Source organism: Fusarium poae, chromosome 2 (assembly GCF_019609905.1).
Source record: "Fusarium poae strain DAOMC 252244 chromosome 2, whole genome shotgun sequence".
Taxonomy (NCBI): Eukaryota; Fungi; Ascomycota; class Sordariomycetes; order Hypocreales; family Nectriaceae; genus Fusarium; species Fusarium poae.
Window position 1 is genome coordinate 2,609,524 of NC_058400.1, and position 21,023 is coordinate 2,630,546.

General features: G+C 48.4%; 6 protein-coding genes across 6 annotated transcripts; 2 read left to right on the forward strand and 4 right to left on the reverse strand.

Annotated features, from left to right (window-relative positions):
• Positions 1–183: 183 nt before the first annotated feature.
• On the reverse strand, positions 184–462 carry FPOAC1_004782 (uncharacterized protein; the record flags this gene model as incomplete). Its single annotated transcript, XM_044849321.1, has 2 exons — positions 184–384; positions 442–462. 2 exons carry the CDS (start codon positions 460–462, stop codon positions 184–186), a joined length of 222 nt encoding a protein of 73 aa, XP_044708031.1.
• Positions 463–1,486: 1,024 nt separating this feature from the next.
• On the reverse strand, positions 1,487–3,205 carry MRS2 (magnesium ion transporter; the record flags this gene model as incomplete). The annotated part of the gene is made up of 3 exons (XM_044849322.1): positions 1,487–1,883; positions 1,932–2,560; positions 2,618–3,205. 3 exons carry the CDS (start codon positions 3,203–3,205, stop codon positions 1,487–1,489), a joined length of 1,614 nt encoding a protein of 537 aa, XP_044708032.1.
• Positions 3,206–3,949: 744 nt separating this feature from the next.
• On the forward strand, positions 3,950–5,058 carry FPOAC1_004784 (uncharacterized protein; the record flags this gene model as incomplete). The annotated part of the gene is made up of 2 exons (XM_044849323.1): positions 3,950–4,351; positions 4,408–5,058. 2 exons carry the CDS (start codon positions 3,950–3,952, stop codon positions 5,056–5,058), a joined length of 1,053 nt encoding a protein of 350 aa, XP_044708033.1.
• Positions 5,059–7,176: 2,118 nt separating this feature from the next.
• FPOAC1_004785 (uncharacterized protein) lies at positions 7,177–9,279 on the reverse strand (the record flags this gene model as incomplete). The annotated part of the gene is made up of 2 exons (XM_044849324.1): positions 7,177–8,846; positions 8,904–9,279. The coding sequence occupies 2 exons, from the start codon at positions 9,277–9,279 to the stop codon at positions 7,177–7,179; spliced, it is 2,046 nt and encodes a 681-aa protein (XP_044708034.1).
• Positions 9,280–16,675: 7,396 nt separating this feature from the next.
• On the reverse strand, positions 16,676–18,658 carry SUB2 (Suppressor of the cold-sensitive snRNP biogenesis mutant brr1-1; the record flags this gene model as incomplete). The annotated part of the gene is made up of 5 exons (XM_044849325.1): positions 16,676–16,724; positions 16,774–17,031; positions 17,083–17,443; positions 17,492–17,902; positions 18,433–18,658. 5 exons carry the CDS (start codon positions 18,656–18,658, stop codon positions 16,676–16,678), a joined length of 1,305 nt encoding a protein of 434 aa, XP_044708035.1.
• A 461-nt stretch (positions 18,659–19,119) lies between these two features.
• On the forward strand, positions 19,120–19,713 carry FPOAC1_004787 (uncharacterized protein; the record flags this gene model as incomplete). Its single annotated transcript, XM_044849326.1, has 1 exon — positions 19,120–19,713. The coding sequence occupies one exon, from the start codon at positions 19,120–19,122 to the stop codon at positions 19,711–19,713; it is 594 nt and encodes a 197-aa protein (XP_044708036.1).
• Between the last annotated feature and the right edge of the window lie 1,310 nt (positions 19,714–21,023).

A 21,023-nucleotide genomic window follows, 5' to 3' on the forward strand; every position in this document is an offset into this window, starting at 1 on the left:
TATAAAGGGAATCACAAAAGAAACCAGATACGGTCGTTATCGTGACAGTCGCAAAACTCCTCCACCACGTCTCAGTGTATCATTATCTGCACTTCTTCCCCTTCCCTATTCCTCTCTTCTCAAATTGGTATCATAAAGCGCTTATCTATTCCTTGACGTCGTTCAGAGGGAGTGTTGGAGCTTCTATACTCTCGTCGACCTCATATGGTTGCCCGTTCGTCGCTTGGTGCGTCCGCCCTTGCTGCCGCAGTAGCCGCAGGTGAGGAAGCTGACAATGATACCGCAGAAGCGGACAACGGCGCCGATGATGGCCTGGAGGATGCGACCGATACCGCCGATAACAGCCATGATTGCATCTCCAATAGTTTGGAGGCAAGATCGGATCTGTGAAACAGTGTTAGTTTGTGTTGTTGAAGAATCGGTGTGGCTGTGGTGACCTACGCAAGACATAATACCGCCCATTTTGGATGATTTGTGTAGTGTTGAGTTTAGGTGGTTGTGTAGCTGCACGAGATAGTCTTAAAAGACTAATGAGATACTGTAGGATGTTGTAGGAGGATTGGTTGTTTGTTGTTGTTAATGTGTTGGAATAAAGTTTTGTCTCCTCCAACGTTCTCGTAGCCTTATATATCTGAAAAACTGTTGCTTGTCAATCGGGATTTTGCAGGGGTGGTTTTCTTGGATCATACCTATTGTGACTTTTCCTCCATCATATTATTCCCTGACGTCAGTTTGCGATCTTAGATTCCCCCATGACCCGCGCCTCAAATGCTGTGGCTACAGTGATGCCTGGCCACTGATTGGTCATGTCACGAATTATGACGTTCAGCTTGTGGCTGATCCACCAAGAAAAACAAGGTCTGAAATATTCGCTGCCGCTGTAGCCCTTTGCGGCTCTGATTAAAAGGTTGCAGCCGCGACGTCAGGCAAATCGATCTTTCGCGATGATTCCCTGCAATGACTCCGCTGATTTTCCCGCCCTTACCCCTACAGATGGTGCGACACCACCTTGCGTTTGTCACCTCTCATCCAATTGTGTAAATTTGGTTAAACGAGTTTGAAGGAGGGCTCGAAAAAGGAAATAACGTCTGACATCACTATGTCATGATGAAATCAATTTACACAAAGATTTGTGTCACCACGGCGATCAGACCCCAGCCCGGACATCGGAGCAAAAACAGGATGTTCGTAAAATTTATTTGGGGTATCTCGTTGGTCGTCATTCTCGTAGTGTAGCATTAGGCTTTTGGATATCTCGATGGATGATGCCTGTCAAAAGATATATGCTGTCCGCTTTAGGGTATCTTTCTCTTCAACTCCAGCCTCATTGAGATGAGTAGGTATCTAGCTTCTAGTAAATATGCTCTAGTTCATACAGGTAGGTGGCTTGATTTGTGCCACGGAATAGGTAGTCAGGGATACCCAAATCTATTGTTGGAACTTGTATTCCAGACACGTCTTTGTCTCTGCTTTGCCAGCTCATCACCTACAACCACTTCTTTTTCTGTTGTGATACGGCTTTCTGCATATTGATTCGTCGTAGCATCTCTCGGTTTCTGTTATCAAGGAGTCCCAGCGCCGAGCGATCATCAGGGAAATAAGACTGTCCACGAGCGATCGCCGGTCGTTCGTCGTCCATCATCTTGATACGCTGTACGCGGCGGAGCTTGGTGAGGCCGTACCAACATACGATAAGCGAGAAGACAACCGAGACCCCGGTGACACCAGCGAAGCCCCAGTTAGTCTCTTCGATAAAGTTCTCCAGGTTCATGCCGTAGAGACCAGCAAGGAATGTACCCATTGCCAAACCCAATGTTCCAACGCTGAACTTGAGGTCAAGCAGCATGAGGGCGTTGCGGTTGGCATCTAGAATAGCACGAACACTGCGCTTGTTAGATATGTGAGCGATACTAAGCCAAGGGTGTCCTTACATCTCTTCCGTGTTTCGGATGCCAGAAACAAGGTTGCCAGCCTCCTGCACGATTTCGTCCGTCAACTTGTGGTACGACTCTAGGAGCATTTCAACTTCCGTATGGTCATCCTCTCCTCGATACAGATCATGCGTTTTCTCTGTCAGATACATGTCTGCGAGATCATCGTCCGCTTCAAGGAGGTCTTCGATAGCATCCCTGACAAGCTTGGCCTTTTGTTCAAAAGTGCTTACCCTCTTGGACAGGATGAGGAGCATGCGCAGCTTGTGTCTGTCAATGTCGTCCTCAAGTTCGCTGAGAATATGCATGACGGGCTCGCGCACTGCCTCAAAGTCGGCCTCCAGCTCAGACGTGACCGACGTCAGTACGGCTTCCAGCGCACGAAACTCGTAAGGTAAAGAGGCATTTCCTGGTGCCGTCTTCTGCTGTAGTTTTCCCTGCAGATCGTACATGAATGCCGATTGAGGATATGACGTCTTGGAGCCGTAGATATCGAAGAGAAGAACTCTGTCATGCTTGATCAAGACCTTGAGATGAAGCAGATTGAGCAAGATGGCCGAAGGACGAATGAGTATGTGCGGTAGGTTTGATGAATCAATCTTTCGCAAATCTCGGGGCAGCAAGCCAAACTAGAAGAAAAGCAGTGTGAGTATCGTTCTGCGCAAAGTTTGTATATTCGCCCATACCTTGGCAATGAGTTCGGTCTTTTTAAATTCCCCGTCCACTAGGATTACGTTCCCATGCTCGTCGACTTCCGTACAGCGCAATCGAGGTTCAGACGCCGCCTTGGCTGCAAGTGTTCGCCGATTGTTGAAAATAGACGAGTTGTCACCAAACTCGTCATGATTCGGCAGGTCGTCTGGCTTCAGAGCCTTGTCATTCTTCTTCCCTGTCAATTTAAAAAGGTTGTTCCAGGTTGGCATATAACTCGAGCTCGACTTCCGTCCACTCCAGAACCCGCGCGCATTTTGGCTCGTGCTGAAATAGTTTTGTGATGTCAAAGGTTGGCTTCGATGTAGAAGCTTTCGGGTAACGGGGTCTCTATCGAAGAGCGACGGCTCCAAATTTGTGACTCGTCTTTCGCATACCGTAGTCAATTCTAAAGGCTGTTTCCGTATCGCTACAGTATTCAATGGTCGAGCGTGACAGCGTATAGCTGAAGTAGTTATTGTGTCTCGGCCATGGTTTGCGCTCGCGAAAGCCCTCTTGGACTGACACCGAAGAAATCTTAGAAGGTTTCGAGACGGAACCGGAAGACACAGAGTTGACTGCATCACTGGGTAGTCGTATTACACAGGCATTGGAGTTGAATATAATTCGAGGTCGCTTAGAGAAAATAAACTCTTATCAATCGTTGACGATATCTAGGAAAAGTCGATGTCACAAAAAATGCCTTAGTCATCGGGCCCAAGCCTTTGGTTCCGCGGCGGCGGATATCGGGTGGGTTGTACAAAAAGGCCCGTAAATTATACCTAGGAATACCTACTACTAAGGTAGGTATCTAGGTGATCCTACGCCGCATCCATCTAAAATACCCGACACAAATATACAGGATTTATAACTAGATTAATAAATGAGATAGAATATGCAAGACCTCGATACACATGAAAATCGTGTTTTCATTTATCTCTTGAATATGCCATGCGTATCTTGAATTAATGCCTGAACCATAACTTATCTTTCCACCTAGTAACTACTACCTACCTACCTAGGTAGGTAGGTAATCAGCAATCCATAAGATTAGCTTTTCTATGCCAGCTTTTCTCTTCGCCAAACTTCCAGACTTCCTCGAATAAGTCTTTCTAAACTCTCTTGACGGCCACATCAATGGGTCTTCAGATAATGGAAAATCTCTTCTTAGGAGCATGACACCATTGAATCTTCGAAGGACACGCTCTCTACATTTACACATGGGCTTCAAAATTTCTCAGTCCATGCTGGCGCGCCTCTACGCTCCTATTTATACGCGGTCTTGAGCAGCGATATATGCTTCGAGTTCTAATCACAGGCTTCAAACAATGACTCTCACGCCTGTTCGAATTCGAGGCAAACGAAAACATCAATCTGCATGCAAGCCATCACCTCGAGGCATTTCCACAACTACGCCAGTCACCACAGAAACCCGTCCTCTCCAAAGGATGAAACGCTCTCTATCCAATGTTCTCGCCTCCCGGGCAACTCGCTGGAAACCTGTTCTACAAGCTCTTCCGGCAGAGATTATCGAAAGTATCTTTCTCTACAGCGCCAATGTTGACTTGCCTCGCGCCTCGCCAGTCATCGGCGCAAAGCTATCTGGACGTGTGACTCTTATCAGATTCCTCATGTGGGCATTTCATGATACCTGGAACCAGTGTTTCGGTAATCTTTCGACAGGTCCTGCGAAAGACAAGAGCGACGTGGGTGGTGATCGGCAGCTTCAGGTACGCCAACACCCTCTCAAACTGCGTATTGTTCTCGAGCGTCTAACAAAGTATAGTCAACTATATTAAATCTACCATGGGTTAGCGTAGACTTGATAGTCCAAGCACAACAAATATGGGCAGACACTTATTCCAGAGATCTTCATTATAGACATTGTCTTCCCCGGCTAGACGCAGAAGGTGACCCCTTTATGTATAGCCACAGCCACCAATTCGAAGGCGGTGTCGGGCACTTCAACTCTAAAGAATGCTTCGAGGCTGATTATCAGGAGGTCTCATCCTGGAAGCCCTTCGAGAAGGTCGGGAAATGGGGTGGACGTGATATTCACCCAAGGGTACGCATACCTACACTCCTCATTACTGGTCCATGGGACGAGAAGAGACTGCGCCTCCTGTTCTGGCTCCGACGAGCTGGGAGATTATATGGTCTTGAAGAAAACGAGTCATCATGGGAGATACAGCTGGACTGTCTTCGAAACGCGTTCATCGACGCCTCCGAGCCCAGTGTTCTCATCACAAACTTGATCGATCTCACTTCGCTCTGTCGCGGCTTGCCCAGAGACATTGCTCGGGAAGAAAGACGTCGCATCGACCAGCGGCTAAAATGGGGCGCTGATGGCGTTGTTGCCAAAGAGATCCTTCGGGAAGTCTACAGCACCATTGGCATGTATCACGACGGATTTGGGGCCCCTGGCTCACCAGCGTAATCCATCCTGACACCACCTCCTCCCTGTCAGTAGCGTGGTCTCCGGCAACACATTGATAGGAAGGCAAACAAAGCACTTCCTGTCGGTCTACCCAATGCAGCTCGCCGGCTCTGCCGTTCTAAACACTCGAAGATGAACGGCCCTAGGATTTTACGAGATCGACCGACTCCCACTCCCCGGGGTGAAGGATTAGTGCATCGGTCTTTGTTGAAGATCACTTGTAATCATTATGGCTCATCATGTACCACATCACAATACTTGCATGAACAAATAGGTTGCAACTTATCTCAAGGTCACATGTCACATCTCGTGGAAAAACAAGGAAAAGTGTCAAGGGTGATTAGAAGTATATCTTTATATTGTTTATAGACTTCTGCCTAGAGTGGGCAGTATGGGTACTTTTACTACTACGCCATGTATATTTAGATTTGGTGTGGATAGGGAGCATCGTGAGACCCTCAGCATCACGGGTTACAGCAAAGCTACTATGTACGAACAGTCACCCTCATAAGCGAGAAGGCCCTCGTCATTCAACTCACCTCCGTTCTCGCTTACCATGAAAAATCTTCTTCATCTCCACCTGGGTCAACAACTTGCCTCAACTCATTTTCACGATGTTCGTACGGCGACACCAACCAGAACCCAGCCCTTTCTCACAGCCCACACACACAACTCTGTGTCTTTGCCTGCGATTGCCCAATGAAGATAGTTTCCGGCTTCTCGGAACAAAGAAGGTACAGAAATGAAAGGTAACATCCTGTCAAGTTTGCGCCAAGCGGACGGGGGATGGGAGGGAGAGGATGACTCACACACCGTGAGCACACCATGCCCAGTAAACCACGCGATGCCGGGAATTCACGGCCTTGGTTTATACCTTTCCTGGTCGTCCCGAAAAAGGAAGGCCTTTGCAAGAAGGTGCGTGTGACTGATGTGCGTATGGTTCGGTTATGCAACAGATCACACAACGTCGATGGTTGTTTGTGCGTGGCAATATCGCAATTTGGAGATAGCTTCGGTCTTGTGTTTAGAGCTTCTTTGCCCAACTTCGATTATTGGCGTATCACGTTGTCACGGTATTCGCTTTAGTTGCGTGTAAAATAGTCAGCATAAACGAAAAAAGTCAAAGTGTTGCAGCATAATGCTTCTTTTTTTTTTTTTTTGATCTGGTGCTTGTCTTGGTATGCTCGTGTGTCTTTCTCCTATCCGAAAATTGGTTCCATAAGGGATCGGAAACGACTGGCACGAGTCCACTATCGCGAGGACTGTTTCAAGCTAGCTATTAGATTTCGCCATAGCGTCATCGCTCTCCTCAATTGAGCTTATTCTTGGGACTCCTCTGCTCGAGTCCGCGTCCGAAATCGACTGGTTTGTTTGCCTTTGAAGTCCCCAAAATCTACCTTTGACGAGGTCGAGTGGATTCAAGCTTTGGCTGTGTCTCTTAGACATCATGCGGTGCTTTGGTTATCTTGATTGTAGAAAGGGCAGATCGGGCTCCATTTGATGCAAAACCCATTCCCTCACAGGTCCAACACTGAACACCAAGTTGTCGTCAGTGGTGTTCGTCTGCTCGGTTTTGACAGCAAATTAAACCTATTACTCCCCTTGTGCTATCCGTTTCTCCTCACCACCGCGCCATGACTCTCTGAATCGTCAGTCATCTCTTACGAGACTGCAGTGACGAAACGAGCAAACAACGCTATATAAAAGCACAATGTACAAGCAAAACAAAACGAAAATGCAGTGACGTCCTAGTCATACAAAAGTTGCAATCGTCATCTCTTCACTTCTCCTGACAAAACAAGACGTTCGCCGTCGTCTCCCTCTCCATCATGCTCGATCCTAGAGATGTACGCAAATGAACACGCTTTTTGGCCCAATCTTTGAACACCTGCAAAGTGCTTTCCGGGCAAATTGCCAAGTCATCAAGATATGTGGTATCCAAGGCCTTTTAGCAAAAGACTCCTTGCTTGCCAGCAACCCAGTTCAATAATTGACATAGAAAATGTTATTGATTCAACATTAATTCTTCACATTGTGGGAAGAACGTAGTTTGTCGGTAGTCGACGGGGGGTATCGAGTTGATCAAGAAAATTAGGTGACCAACGAGGTATGATGGGCTTAGTTCAAGATACCCTCCCACATACCAGGTCCCCGAATGCCGAGGGCAGGATGGACAGACGAAAATTCGTATCCCTGTGCGGCTTCAGCAGAACAACACACTCGCTTGCCAGTGCCTGGCAGGCTGGGTCGGACGGGGACCTGAAGGTTGGACTCGGAGGTAATACCTCGAGTACGAACCAACGTATCAGGCCAGGTAGGTCTCTGAGTAGAGTAACGACCACCGAGCATCTCGCGAACATTCTCCTGCAGACAGTTGTCCATAGAGGCAGTTCGGCTTCGCTTTGTGCCACTTCTAGGGGCTGGGGCGTTGTAGTTCTGAAGCTCTTGCAGGGCACGCGCAGCATCAGAGTCACGAGCCATGTCGTCAAGTTCTTTTTGTCTTCTTGCCAATGGGGTATCCAACGACAAGTCTCCGAGTTTGCCAACTGGACCGTTGCAATTCTCAGGAGATGACGTGTAGCAGTGTGCATCATAATCCTCAGGAACCGAAGAAACGGTCGGCTTCTGGCTCAACCTCTCATTGCAAAACTTCTGCGCTCGGAATCGCGACGGAACACCCAGCCTGGAGGGGCCAAGGGTCGCGCTAGCAAGCGTTGAAGTGGAAGAAATTGAGGAGGAGCGCGAGGAGCGCGAAGTATCCGAAATCATGGATTCAGGTGAGGAAGCTGTTGACACTGAATTGGCAAGAGAGGATCGACGAACAGGACAGAAGTTTTGAGGTGAAGAGGAAGGAAGACGATCAAGATACTGAACAGTAGCCATGTTGCTAGCCTGGGCCATAGCCATACCCATTGAACTCTTACTGAGCATGTGAGAAGCGGCACTCGCGGCAGGAGTGCAGAGTCCATTGCTCTGGGGAGTAAATCGGGGAGTTGGCAGCTTTCCCATGGAGGGAGCCACGCGACCAGCAGCAAATCCTGCAGACGCAGGCTCCATAACAGTTGGAGTTTTGTACGACTTAGGAGTAGGGGTCGCCTCTGCTGATTCATAACCAATTGTAGGCTGAGCCTCTTGAGGAAGGTTGAGGATGCTGCGAGGAGACAGTGCACAAAGGTCACTTGACCTAGGCATAGCGGGAGCAGCAGGAATCAACAACGCGAGGTTGGTCAATTCAGGGTTAAGACCCAAAATAATTCGTTTCCAGTCCAAGACCTGTTGAGACACAGTCTGAGACACTCCTCCAGGGGATGATGGGCCAGACGGAGGTGGTGTATACTTGAGAACGATGTCGGTCCATCGCTGAAAGACTTCATCGGCAATGTGCATCTTCCAGTTAACAGCAAGCAGGAAAGCAATTTCGTTCTGGTTGATCTCTTCAGTTCTAAGTCCCGAGATCTTGCTCCAGGCACGGGCAGAATAATTTCTGTCCTGAAGGTACTTGGAGGCCAGGATCAAAGCGGCAAGAAACATGCGGCGGCCACACTGAAGTGCGCGATCAGCGTGTCGGTCCACAGGTTGTTCCATTGTGAAGTTGTGTTTGGGCACATGAGGCTTAATGAGAATCAAGTAATACAGGGCAACTTGTAAAGTGGAGTAACTCGTCCGTGAACGGCGCAAGGTCTCCTGGATGAAGTTGCGCAGCGGCAAGACTGGGTTGTCCGAGGTAACATTTCGACAGGCGATAGATGACAGAGGCCAAATGGCTTCGACGATCTGCGTCGACGAATCTAGAAGGACAATGGTTAAACAAACAAAGGAGAACGAAGGATCTAGTCACAACATACCAACTAGGCTATCGACAAAGTTAACTTTTCGCTCAGACTGTCGGACCAGAGCAGGCGGGCAAGGACCACGAGCACTCGAAGTTCTTCGAGGATTTTGGCGCAGCTCGGCAGGAAGCGCCTCTGTCTGTGTCCTCTGAGCTCGACGTCGGAAGTTTAATGCGCTTTCGGCGACAGCAGCCTTCCTTGAAAAGTAGGAGTCGCAAGAATCCGAGTCGGAAGAATGGGCGGAAATAGAGGTATCATCGGAAGTCTGTGAGGTGGTGTCGGACCAAACAGAAGAAAGTGAGCTTGAGGCGGAAGAGGCTAGAGATGTGTTGTAGGGAGCATATCGTGTGGTATGAATGGAAGCGGGCGAGATGATCGCGTCGCACGTCATTTTGGATGGTCGTTTATAACAGGCCTGAAGGGTGAATTCAAGCCAGTGTGATTATCCAGTCGCCGTCAACGGCTAAGTCAACCAATCAAATTGTGGTTAACCAGTAATAGTTCGCGAGGTCAAAATCGAGTAAATATACTTCGTAACAGCGTGTGAGTGCTGTCTCAAAGTAAATCCGCAGGTGTGGTGACAAGGGGCGTCTAGACAAAGAAGTCGAGAAGCGACTTAAAAACACAAGTGATAAGACCGGAAGACGAAGCAGAGACGGCGACAGGAATAAGATTTGTTTTTTCAACAGGCATTGCGACAATGCTTCAAATCTCGAAAGTGAGGTTGGAAGCGAGTGGTAGTCTTAGAACAAGGCTACCATCGGAGCGGGTTGGCGAATGATAGATGGGGTTCGGGGGGTCGGAAGTCGGAAGTCGAGATCGAGGATTGAAGATGGGGATCAAGCCGGTGTTGTCTTGTCGAGTTGATTGACTGGTTGATATGCAAGGTACAACGGTTGGTGAGATTGGAAGTCGTGGCTGAAAAGTGATGAAGCGACCTGGAAGAGGTGATGGAAGGGTTTATTAGATGGCCGAAAGAAAGTGAGTTTGTTCAATGTGGCCTAAGGGGCGAGGCGTGAGGCGTCGAGATGGTGAGTGACAGCCTGGCGTGGTGGGATGTGACTCTTTTCGATTTGCACGGTGGCGAGCCCGAGCAAGTTCGGTGGGGGCGTGTAATAGGCGGGAGCCAACTGGCGATCTCGGAGAGAGCGTGAGAGAGTGTGCGCGCGGCGGTAGCCTGTGCCTGATTTGGTGGGATTGCAATGCAAAGCAAGGCAAGGATGACTAACAGCCGGTTCGTCACAGGCACGCACAGTGAGTGAGTGAGTGTGGCGAAGGAGCTGATAGAGGGCTGTAACGGGCTGTAGCCTGGACTGGCAGGGGGGAGCAGTTGACAATGAGAGAATATACAGTAGTGTAGTAGTAGGTACAGTATCAGTGACAGAAATAGAATTTGAACAAAGTAAAAGTGTAATAGGTAGGTAGACAGATAGACGAAAGAGACAAAAAAGGGACTGAATCAGACGGCAAGGAGATGGGTAATGTTGATGAAGGATGAGTATACAGCGAGGTCCGGAGACTGATTGACTGACTGTACTGACTGACACGAAGAGTCACTCAGGGTAGGAAGGACAGGACACTTCTCCGTAAAGTCACCTCAGTGAGAAGGCGATCTTTCCGGGTCAGGGCCAAGGACAGGCGGGCAAAAGCCGGGGTGGGAGGCAAGGTTGGTACTTTCGGGCTTGGGCTCTAGGTCGGCTCGGCCTGGCTGGGCTCGACTGGGCTGGACTGGACCCAGGCAGTGTTGTGCTGTGTGTTGTGTGGAGGAATTCGTGGGAGAGTTCAAAACTGTGACTCTTATTTTTTGCACCGTCAGGCGGCAAAAGAGAATGAGTCTGTTTTTTTTTTTTTTTCCTTTTTTGGAGCGAAAAGTCGCAAGGTGCAAGTGAATGCCGCTGCGGCCTGACTGAGGGTCGTTGATTGTTTGTTTGTTCTGGGATGAGATTTGATATTACCAAAATGAAAACAACAAGAATTCAAGACAAGACGCCGTGGAGAGTGGAGATGTACACGATCCAGAGCAGACTTCAGAGAGTCGCTTGGGACGGATTTAGAGGGCGAAATCGAACATGATGGCGACGATGTCTGTTCGATGGGGGGAGGGGGAAAAGGCAGGAGGTGGCAGCGGCGGGCTATGGCATAGTTTTGAATGCCTGGGACAGTGACAGCGTGAGCAAGACCAGGAGGAGACGACGAGTTTAACGTCGGTACCTACGGCGCGCTGCAAAGAGTGCCTACGGCGCGAGGTACAGTACTTGATGACAGTTGGGGTACGCGTTATCAGCACTGTATAATTGAGCCCTTGTAAGTGGCCCAGCCAGTCAGTAAAGCGCTGAATCTCGCGCTGTTGCCTTCCACTGGACTACATGTTGCCCCTCTTTTTGTAGCTCCGTGCGATACCGTGTCTAGATCGCGCAGTCTGTACATGGTTGCGGCCTTCCTCGATGGACCTGGAAGCGTGTCTGCCTTTTGGCATCTCCCCATTGGTTCTCCAATCTGTAAAGCGCGTGTGTTTCTTCTGGCCGCCCCCTCCACTTTTGCCCACGACGCCTCCACCTCCACCTTTCATGCCCTTCCACTTCCCGGGCCTCTCTCTGTCTTGCAAGGCCTCAAGGCTTCCACGAATTTAATGTTTCCCTGGCATCGAGGAGTCACTTGCTTTGCTGTTCCATTCTGTGCTGTACATACGGTGAGGAGATGAATTACGCATTAACAGCCGCCCTGGATGACTTATCTGCCTACCTGTGTAAAAGCCTGGAAGTTGTCTCTGCTGCATTTGAGTCTGTGTCAAGAATGCCTTTTTCATTATAGAATGCCTCGGCTACCTCACATGATGCGGCATCATGAAAAAAGACTGGTGTTTACCTGGGCGAGGAAAATGAGTGACGATGACCAACAACAACGACTGGGTGGTATACATGTACATGTCTTCGACTCACCTCATTTTTGAACACTTCACTTGGCTGACTGGCTGGCTAGCCCTTTACTAGCACGCCAACCCAGCCTGGCCTGGCCTGGTCCTGCCTGGCTCGTGCATCTCGCGTATCCCTGCCGTCCCGACCACCCTGGTCACCCTCCCAACCCTTTCTGGCTTCACTGAGTTGTCTGATCTCGAAATGAAGCCGCCCTCGTTTTAGGTTCTCTTCATCCTCGCCCTCATCCTCGCTTCAGGAAACAGCTTCTTGCTTCATGTCTGCCCCCGGCTTGCGCATAATACCTAATGCCGAATTTAGGTTCAATGTATATGTGCATGATCTGGCCCGATAATGCAGATCACAAAAATCCCATGTCTTCAAGGTCTGGAACGACCCTGGAAACACTATAATAACTTCCTTTTTGGAATAGGTTGATAACCGCTGTGCGGTGATTTCAGACTGCCAGAAAACTTCAACTGGTGCTGACTATCCTCCAGACTTGACCATTTTGGGGTGAGCATGGCCCTCCAAAACTTGGCTGCTGATGTACGATGACTCTTCTTCAGTTCTTGGTAGTGTAGCCTGTCCTTCTCCGCCTCCACCTTTCCACCATCATTTGGTGAGCTTTTAGACCTGATATCTTCATGATGACTTGACATGAAGAGGGGGTTTCTCCTAACATCCGGTGTTGGTTCTGTGCATGATCGGTCATATGTCGATGTCTTTGCCTTGTACTTCGAAACCTCACGATCATCTCTCCTTTCCTGACAATCAGTCATGTGTACATACTCTGTGGTACTGATAGTCTGTCCAATGATGAGGCGACGACTCGACACTAATGAAACCATCCAATGCCCTTGTGCCTTGTGGGTATGATAAAATGGTTTTGGGGTTTGGACTTGTCTCGTCTCAGACGCAACCATGCTGTCCACACACAGGCTCGCTCGACCTCTTTCAAGCAGGTCAGGCAGATAAGTCAAACTCAGAGCAACTGGCTTGATAATCGGTAGCGTACAATACAAAAAAAATAGTATTGTCCATTTTATCTGAGCTTGAATCAGGCGGCATCAGCCTGTTTCTTTGCTGGGAGTCTCAGCCTTCTGGTTACTAACCCACAAGACTCCAGGGCAAGAAAACGTTGAGCTTGTCTCAATACAAGCTTTTTATTTGAAGGTTCTACACGATTTCTAAAGTCTAATACCGGCTTTGACAAGCTTTTCATAAATGCCTCGGAATTTGAGCTGATACCATTCAGAAGCGCTTGTTGAAGTCCGATGCCGCCGTAGTATGGTTCTAGCTAACAAGCCATCCAGCACCCTGCTGGTGCCCTCATTGATACAGAGGTTTCTGAGAGATCTCGCCATTTCGCCCTGAAGTGTTGCTAATCTAATGTCCACGGGGAACCCGGCCGTCCCACAATGACCTCATGGCAATTGAACTGTTCCGATGCAGCCCGTCTGATAAACAATAGTATCTTATACATAGAGTTGCTTCATATTAGTCAAGTGTCCTCAAGAGTATGGCCCGTGAATATCGTTGAGAGTTTGGAGCCTCTTCTGGTGGGCTAGGAGGTTTTTCTAGCAATGAGAAGTCCCTCCTTCATCTTGAAATTGTCACTTGTTGGAGGCGATGTTACATGTGTCTGATGCGGATTCATTCGAGCTTCCGTATATGGTTGAACGCTTGATGCTGTCCGCATTATTGATTATTTCATGAGTCCTGTGATTTATAACAAGTTCGATCATCAAAGTCACAGACTTTCCGTGTAGCGTCGCTTCACAGTAGTGTACCACGTTGATCATTCTCGTTACACCTGTGCGCCGACCAGCACTCTCTGTTTGAACTCACATCATGAGAATGACATTGCGGGCGCCATCATGACTTTGATTCCACCGCGCATACACGCACGGCGTCTCCTTAGTTGTGCATGATGTGCGAGAACTCACTTGTTCTCTGCCTTTATTTGATCTCTTTTACTTTTTATCTAATAATGGTGAAACATGAGCGCTTTCTTCATCACGCATCTCAATTTCGTAAACATGATAACCACCCCTTCATCTGGCTCGTGCGCCCACCATTGTGTGGCGGCAGCGCTACCAGTCTCCGGCCCCTTAACAGAATCCAATCTCCCTGTGATTGACCAAAAGTCGCTACGTCGAACTGCATGTACCCTTCGCTATGGCTCACCGTACAAAGTCCCCACTATCATGTTGTGCTGTTCATTTCATTGCGCATTGTCCAAGCTGTACAAATCATTACCTCAGCAGGGACCCCCATTCAGTCCGTGGACCCTTGACAAACAGCAGAGTACGGATGGACTTGTAGATTGACTCAGTGTTCCCCAATAACTCGCCTATGTATTCATGCGCTTTCGTATTGTATCACGGGTTGTTGTACTCGGAACGCTAGATTGTGCTCTCCTGTTTTGAAGGTCAACCTCGATATTACAGCATCTTTCTCGACCTTCTTTGTGCGTTGACTGTGTTACACTCCATTGCCGAAACCCCGCTTGCAAATATGTACTCTGGTTGATTCATGCAAAGATTGGATGAGTTAGTGATAGTGGTCTTTAACCTGAACACTTGGGTTCGGTTAGTTTATGTGTCAGGTTGACTACAACAGGATCTAACATGTTGCCTCTGTGCAGAAGCCAGATCTCATAGCCAAAATAGTAAGCAATAAAAAGATCCATGTGATGGGGAGTTATTATTTACTGCCACACGCACGCGTTTTATGCCTTTGAATCATGATGCTCCACCAACTACTTGAACTTACCCTGGATGACAGCAATCGCCCTGTCTGTTTCGTTACTGCTTGGGTTTTCGATAATCGAGTGGGATAATTGGATATTTTAGTTACTGGTGATATTGCTCCACTGCCAAATAATACTTTTGACATGTTATTTGTTTTCTATAGTTACGTACCGCGTATGTACTATCTATTAAGGCGAAGTCGTATACGTCGCCTGTTGCACCGCCCGCTTGGGAGCTTAGCTACAGGCAGATGGCTGAGCACTCGGTTCCGTATGATGGATGCCATGACGCACCGCATAGAGAAACTTCTCACGGGACCTTGAAGATTCCGTAAAATTCACGAGAACTACCAGTCATTTATCGTCGAACCAAGTGCGTTGTCACTCACGAGTTGGATTGGATCCATTATGTTCGAGCCTTACCTCCTCTACTCAAACTTCGGTGAACCCTTCTTCCAGATATCCCCCCACATTCCGGACCCCGGCCGGCAGCTTCGGGGCCCCAATCGCTTCCACCAAGGTTTCCTATTATGTGGTGCGAGGTTACGACTGTTTATGCAGTGATTCTTTCGCAAAATACCTCCAGTAGCTTACGTATCTAAAAGTTGTCAGAAGTTAGAGTCCAGGTGGTATCGATCTGCTGTGGATGAATTCTTGGACTGGGATACCTTATGTATTATCTGCGATGGCCCTCAGGGTTCCAAAGTCCCATCAAGATGGACCCCCCCATCCATACCCTGGCTCTCGACATCTTCACCGTCAGATTCCAAGACAGCTGCATATATTATACATACTCGAAAACGTGGCTGCCTAGCCTTGACAAGGCTAGGCACACCTTGCGCATGCATGTCTCTCTCGCTCTGTTCTGCTATTTCCAAATGGACACATGAAGCAGGCCAAATCAAACTGATCCTACCTGTTTACTGAACCTGTAGGCAATCGTCATCGTGGTGACGGATCGTGAATGACAAGCAAAACCTTGTCGGATTAGGCACCATTCCAGAAGCGATGGAGAACAAGGCTTCTGCGAAAACCAAAAAACGTCAGAAGTCACAAGCCGATATCGCTTAGACTCGAGCAAGTCACAGGATCTTGATCGGCTTTGTAGGGCAAAATGTAAAGAAGGCCTCGTAGAAACATATCGAATATTCTCTCAAAGCGCATGGCTTCAAGGCAGGGGTGTTGGCTAGCTACCCCGTCAGGCAATCACAAGTGTTGATCAGGCGAAGAAGCTTATACCAAGGGCAAAGATGCGAAGGAGTGAATCAGAGTATGAAGGCAATAACTAGAATTCTCCAACTGATATACTTTTCCCCAAAACGAAGACGTAGACAAGGAGGTTAGGGGGACAGTCTATGATACAGTCGTGGTTGAAGTAGTTGACACGCTGAATGTCTTGAATCCATCCACAAGATCGTCAGTCTTGCCTCGCAGAATTCAACGTGGATAAGTCCATTGAAGCAACTACATAACCACTAGAACCCATAACCTCTATACAATTGAGTAACTAGCTTACGCCCGATGTCTCAACCTGGACACCCATCTGCGTGGAAACATCCTGGGCAGGATAAGCGCTTGCAAAGCACAAGGTTGATTCCGTGCCAGGAACACGCCATCAACGATGCACACGGCAAAATCGAGTGTCATTTGGGCTGATGGGAGAAATCGTAGCTCAGGCGGCAGAAGGAATTTTCCGATCTTGTCTTGTTGTGTGACATAGCCGATCTGACCTAGGTATATCACGACAAAGAAAAGTAGTCACAGTTCCGCCGCGAACGATACACCCGGCCACAATTCATACAACAATAGTGGTGGTTTAAGGGTAATACACAAGCAGGTATCCTTGAAACTTTATGGATGGTGAGACTCGGGAACTGGCAGATACATCACACACTTGTTCAACAGTGGATGGCCTTGGCTCGCTGGAGCCTACCATAGCGTAGTACGAGTCCATTTAAAACACAATCAATACGTTTGACTAAGACTAAAACGTTTGCAACTTTTGCCCTTCGCTGACTTAATATCTCAATTCCAATTTCCCAGCTTGTTAATGTCGGCCTGTAGCAGCGAAAGAAGTTGACTTTTGTCGTGGTGGTACCCACCGTAGTGTTGTCAGGCCTTTAGGAAGCCATGTAAGTGCTGGCGTCGACGCCCTCCTTGGGGAATTCACTGAAAATTGTTAGTAAGGAAAACGGTACGAAAGACTAAGTCAACTTACGGCAGAGCGACCTCAAATCGCTTCTCAATCTCCTTAAGAACCTCCTGGTCTTGATCGGTACTGACAAACGAGATGGCCAAACCCTTGGTACCGAATCGTCCAGCACGACCCACACGGTGCAGGTAAGAGCTAGCATCGTTGGACAGATCGTAGTTGATCGCCAGGTTGATACGCTCAATGTCGATACCTCGTCCGAAAACGTCAGTGGCAACACAAATTCTCTTCTTGAACTCCTTGAACTCCTTGTAACGACGGATACTGTGCAAAGTTAGAAATAGTTTGATATATGCAGAATTGATGGCAACTTACCGCTCTTCCTGACTGACACCAGAGTGAACGGCGATCGAAGGGAAGTTGCACTCGCGGAGAAGCTTGTCAAGCTCAGTAGCACGAACGGTGCTGCGTACAAAGATGATGACCTGGTTGAATTGGAGATCATCTAGGAGCTCATTGAGCTTGCGGTTCTTTTCCTTCTCTTCTAGCTTGATGTAGTACTGCTGAAGACCGTGGAGGGTGAGCTTGGTGTCCTCGTCGACGTAGTGCTCAGTAGGGTTCTGCATGAACTTTCGGCAGATAGGCTTGACTTCCTCGGAAAGGGTGGCTGAGAACATCATAACCTGCTTCTGCTGAGGAGTAGCACGGAAAACGTCCTGTACATCAGTGCGCATGTCTGATTGGTTAGCATTTTGCTGTCAGAAACGTAGGAAGCAGTGCTCACCAGGCTGATCGAGCATCTTGTCACACTCATCGAGAACAAAGATGCGAACACTGCCAAGACGCAGAGCCTTGTCACGGACAAGAGCCTTGAGACGACCAGGAGTACCAACAATGATGTGAGGGCATGTCTCCTTGTTCTTGAGCGTCTCCATGTCGGTCTTGATGGGAGTACCACCATAGAAGACACCGGTCTTGATGTCAGGCATGTACTTGCTGAAGCGGTTGTACTCGTCACGGATCTGGTAGGCCAGCTCACGAGTATGGCACATGACAACCACGGAGACCTCTCCGTTCACGGGCTCGACTTGCTGAAGGGTAGCAAGAACAAAGACAGCAGTCTTACCCAGACCGGACTTGGCCTGGCAGATAATGTCACCACCGAGGAGCGCCTGGGGGATACAGGTTTGTTGGACTGTCGATCGAATCGATGTTAGAGTGGGTTTCTAAGAAGCAACGAACGACGGGTGTAATGTCAAGTGTCCGTCCATCGTCGCAGCTCAGCCATAATGAATTCTCGCACTTTCCACTGATGTGGTGCTACAGAAGGGCGTGATAATAACCCGAAGGTCGACACCTGAAGGCCGGATGGTCGCGCAAGCAACCGTGGCGGAGGAGAACCAAGAGCTCCTTGATGTCTTTAAAGATTTTCTCGTTTCGCTCGTCTTCTCCCAGGAAATCCGTTCGCAACAACGAATGATGTCTTATCCGCTTCCGCGCGATAATCCTGACATCAAAGTTGTGGTTTCGCGGAGAGCCACGTTTCTCAACCATGGGCTAATCACCCGGATGCTCGGAACCACCTCAAAACTTTCCTGGACCACTTATGACGACGACGATAACGATTGCGGAGAAGAATTGGCCACTTGTTCTTGCTTGCGAGATGGACGAACGCTTTAAGGAAGGGGATATGATGACTTAGGGTATTAGAATATCAGGACTGACCCTCCGATGGATGCTCGAAACCGCAGTCGGCGATGGCGCGAAGCAACTCAGCCTTCAGGAGGAAATCGCGGAAACCAGTCGAATGGATACCGACGTAGCTGCCCTTCTTGTCGACATTGTTACCGGCGGCGAGCTCGCCCTTCTTGCCATTGGAGGCAGTCGCGGTGGTCTCGTTGCCACCGATCTCCTCGTCGGAGTAATCGATGAGATCTTCCTCGTGAGACATGTTGATTGTGATATACGAGCTGTTAGACTGTTGATGTAGAAGCTATCGCGAATGTTGTTCTCTGTAGGGGAACTGCGTTGACGAGTCTGACGCGAATACGTTTTAGTCGCGTCACCGTAGAAAGTCGAAGATATGGCTTGGGTGTGCCACTGAATTAGAAAAACGATGAATGAAGCGGATTTGAGATGAGATGGGAAAAGGATAGATCGAACCCAGTCTCGTTCCAAGGATGACTTGAAGGAGTCTTTGTTGAGGCTGAGAAGGGAGGTGCCAGAAACAGGCAGGAGCAGTGCAAGGTCGCTGCTGGCACGAGGCCCGTGCTCGACATCACGTGACCAAGCCTGATACAGTGTTAAGTTCTGCAGCATGCACTGGCACCTGAGAATCAATTAGCTTAACTGAGAATTCGTTCACGATCCCTCTACCCGCTCTCGACGAAATATCTTAAATTGTTAGTCCTAATGGCGAAGACCAAGGAGAGCAAGAGCGTTCAAAACCGCATCATATACTCAAGAGCATCTTATCTCTACCAAGCAGCTTCGTACCTCGCTCAGCAACAATCTTCAGCTGGGCAAGATGATCTATCAAAATCCTCAACCTCAGGCCAGGGGCACAGTGCTTCTGTAAGAACGAAGAACGAACAAAAAGCCCTGCAAAACCTGTCTCGTCAAGCTGTGGCAGACTTACGGGCTGTGACACAAAAAGCACAGATCCGACAAAGCCCGGCTATGAAACAAACTATGTGCAAGTTTTGCGACACCTTACAGATTGAGGGTGATACCTGCATATCAACCGTGGAGAATGCTAGCAAGGAAGGCAGGAAGCCATGGGCCGATGTTTTGACTGTTAAGTGCGGGACGTGCGGCCATGTAAAAAGGTACCCTGTGAGTGCACCGAGACAGAAGCGGAAAGCTTTGCGCAGGCTGGAACGACAAGATGGTACAGAAGATAGTATCCACGAGACAGGGGGATGTAAATCAACGACGCAGACGACACCAAATGATACGCCATATCAAACGCCGAGTCAGACGCCGCGCCAAACCCCAGGACCCTGAGCTGGAAACAAAAAAGGTCTTATTGATCAAACCCAACGATACAGGATTGGCCTGCAAGCTCTCAACACTGAAAGTTTCTGGATGAGGCGCATTGTCGAGATGGCTCACCGACCTTAACGCACGATACTGTCGGTTAAAAGAGCAGTATCATGCGGCCCTCTAAAGCTCTGTGGTATTCAAAATCAGAACTAGGATATTAAAACCAGGGTATGGTGTTCAATGCTCAGTAGCTCAAGCCATCGTAGATGGGATACTATTGGGAAGACGCAGGATCATTGAAGACAACAAGGCCTGGGATCTATCCTCGCATATTGACATTTGAATATAAAACCAATACCCTTCTGCTACCAATACCAGGGTGGTTTATTTTCCAGGCTGTCCAGCTTCCTTCACGCTTTCCTCTCCTAACACCTTGCTTGCTGCCATGAACCTGTCTCTAATAAGCTATACCACTCATATGGAATCACACAAGACTTTGATAGTATTACTTACAGCCCGCCGTGCCAGCTGCCTAGTCCTCGCATTGCTTCCGCCTGAACGCTTGTCATACGTAACAAGTTTTCTGTGTCAGAGAGATTGGATGATAGTTGGGCAAGTTGTGAATTAAGTTGGGCCTAGTGAAAGCACAAGAACATTAGAACAATGACTTCGTAGCAAGAATAGAGACTGTGGGATTCGAATGCGGTACTGTACTGAGGATATAACAGCAGGCAAGATAGTTCAAAACAAGGCTTTGAAGAACTCACGAGTTGTCTGGCCTTGACGGCACCTCCACTGGCCACCATGCTCTGTCGCACGTGAGATCCCGTCACATTACGCGTAGCCATATTGATCTTTAGTTTGCGTCCTTTTGCAGGCGTTTTCAATGAATGTTAGAAAGGGTAACAGAATGGACCGACACACTTCTAATCGAGTGCTTGCCAGGACTGGTGAACCGTTCAGAAGGATATGCGGTGTCTCAAGTTAACGCGATCGGAGGTTGAGCTCGCAATATGAGTTATGTATCAGCTCGTATGTGCAGGAATCATGAAAGTAACAAAACTTGTAAACAACTTGAGAGATTGATATTAATGGTGGTTTGTTTACAGACAGGCGGGGCCAATTGAGTTGACTTGGCCGACCCGTGCACTTGACAATCTCATTGGTTCAATTATTGAATCACATACCTTAGTACCTAGTAGGTAGCTAAAGTCAAGATTCCAACTTTTCCGGCAAATAAAATATGTAATACGGTTTCTTGTAGGGGATCGGGTCATATCAGGGTTTGTGGACCTATCTTCGCGGATAAAGCATTGTCACCATTTGTAGTA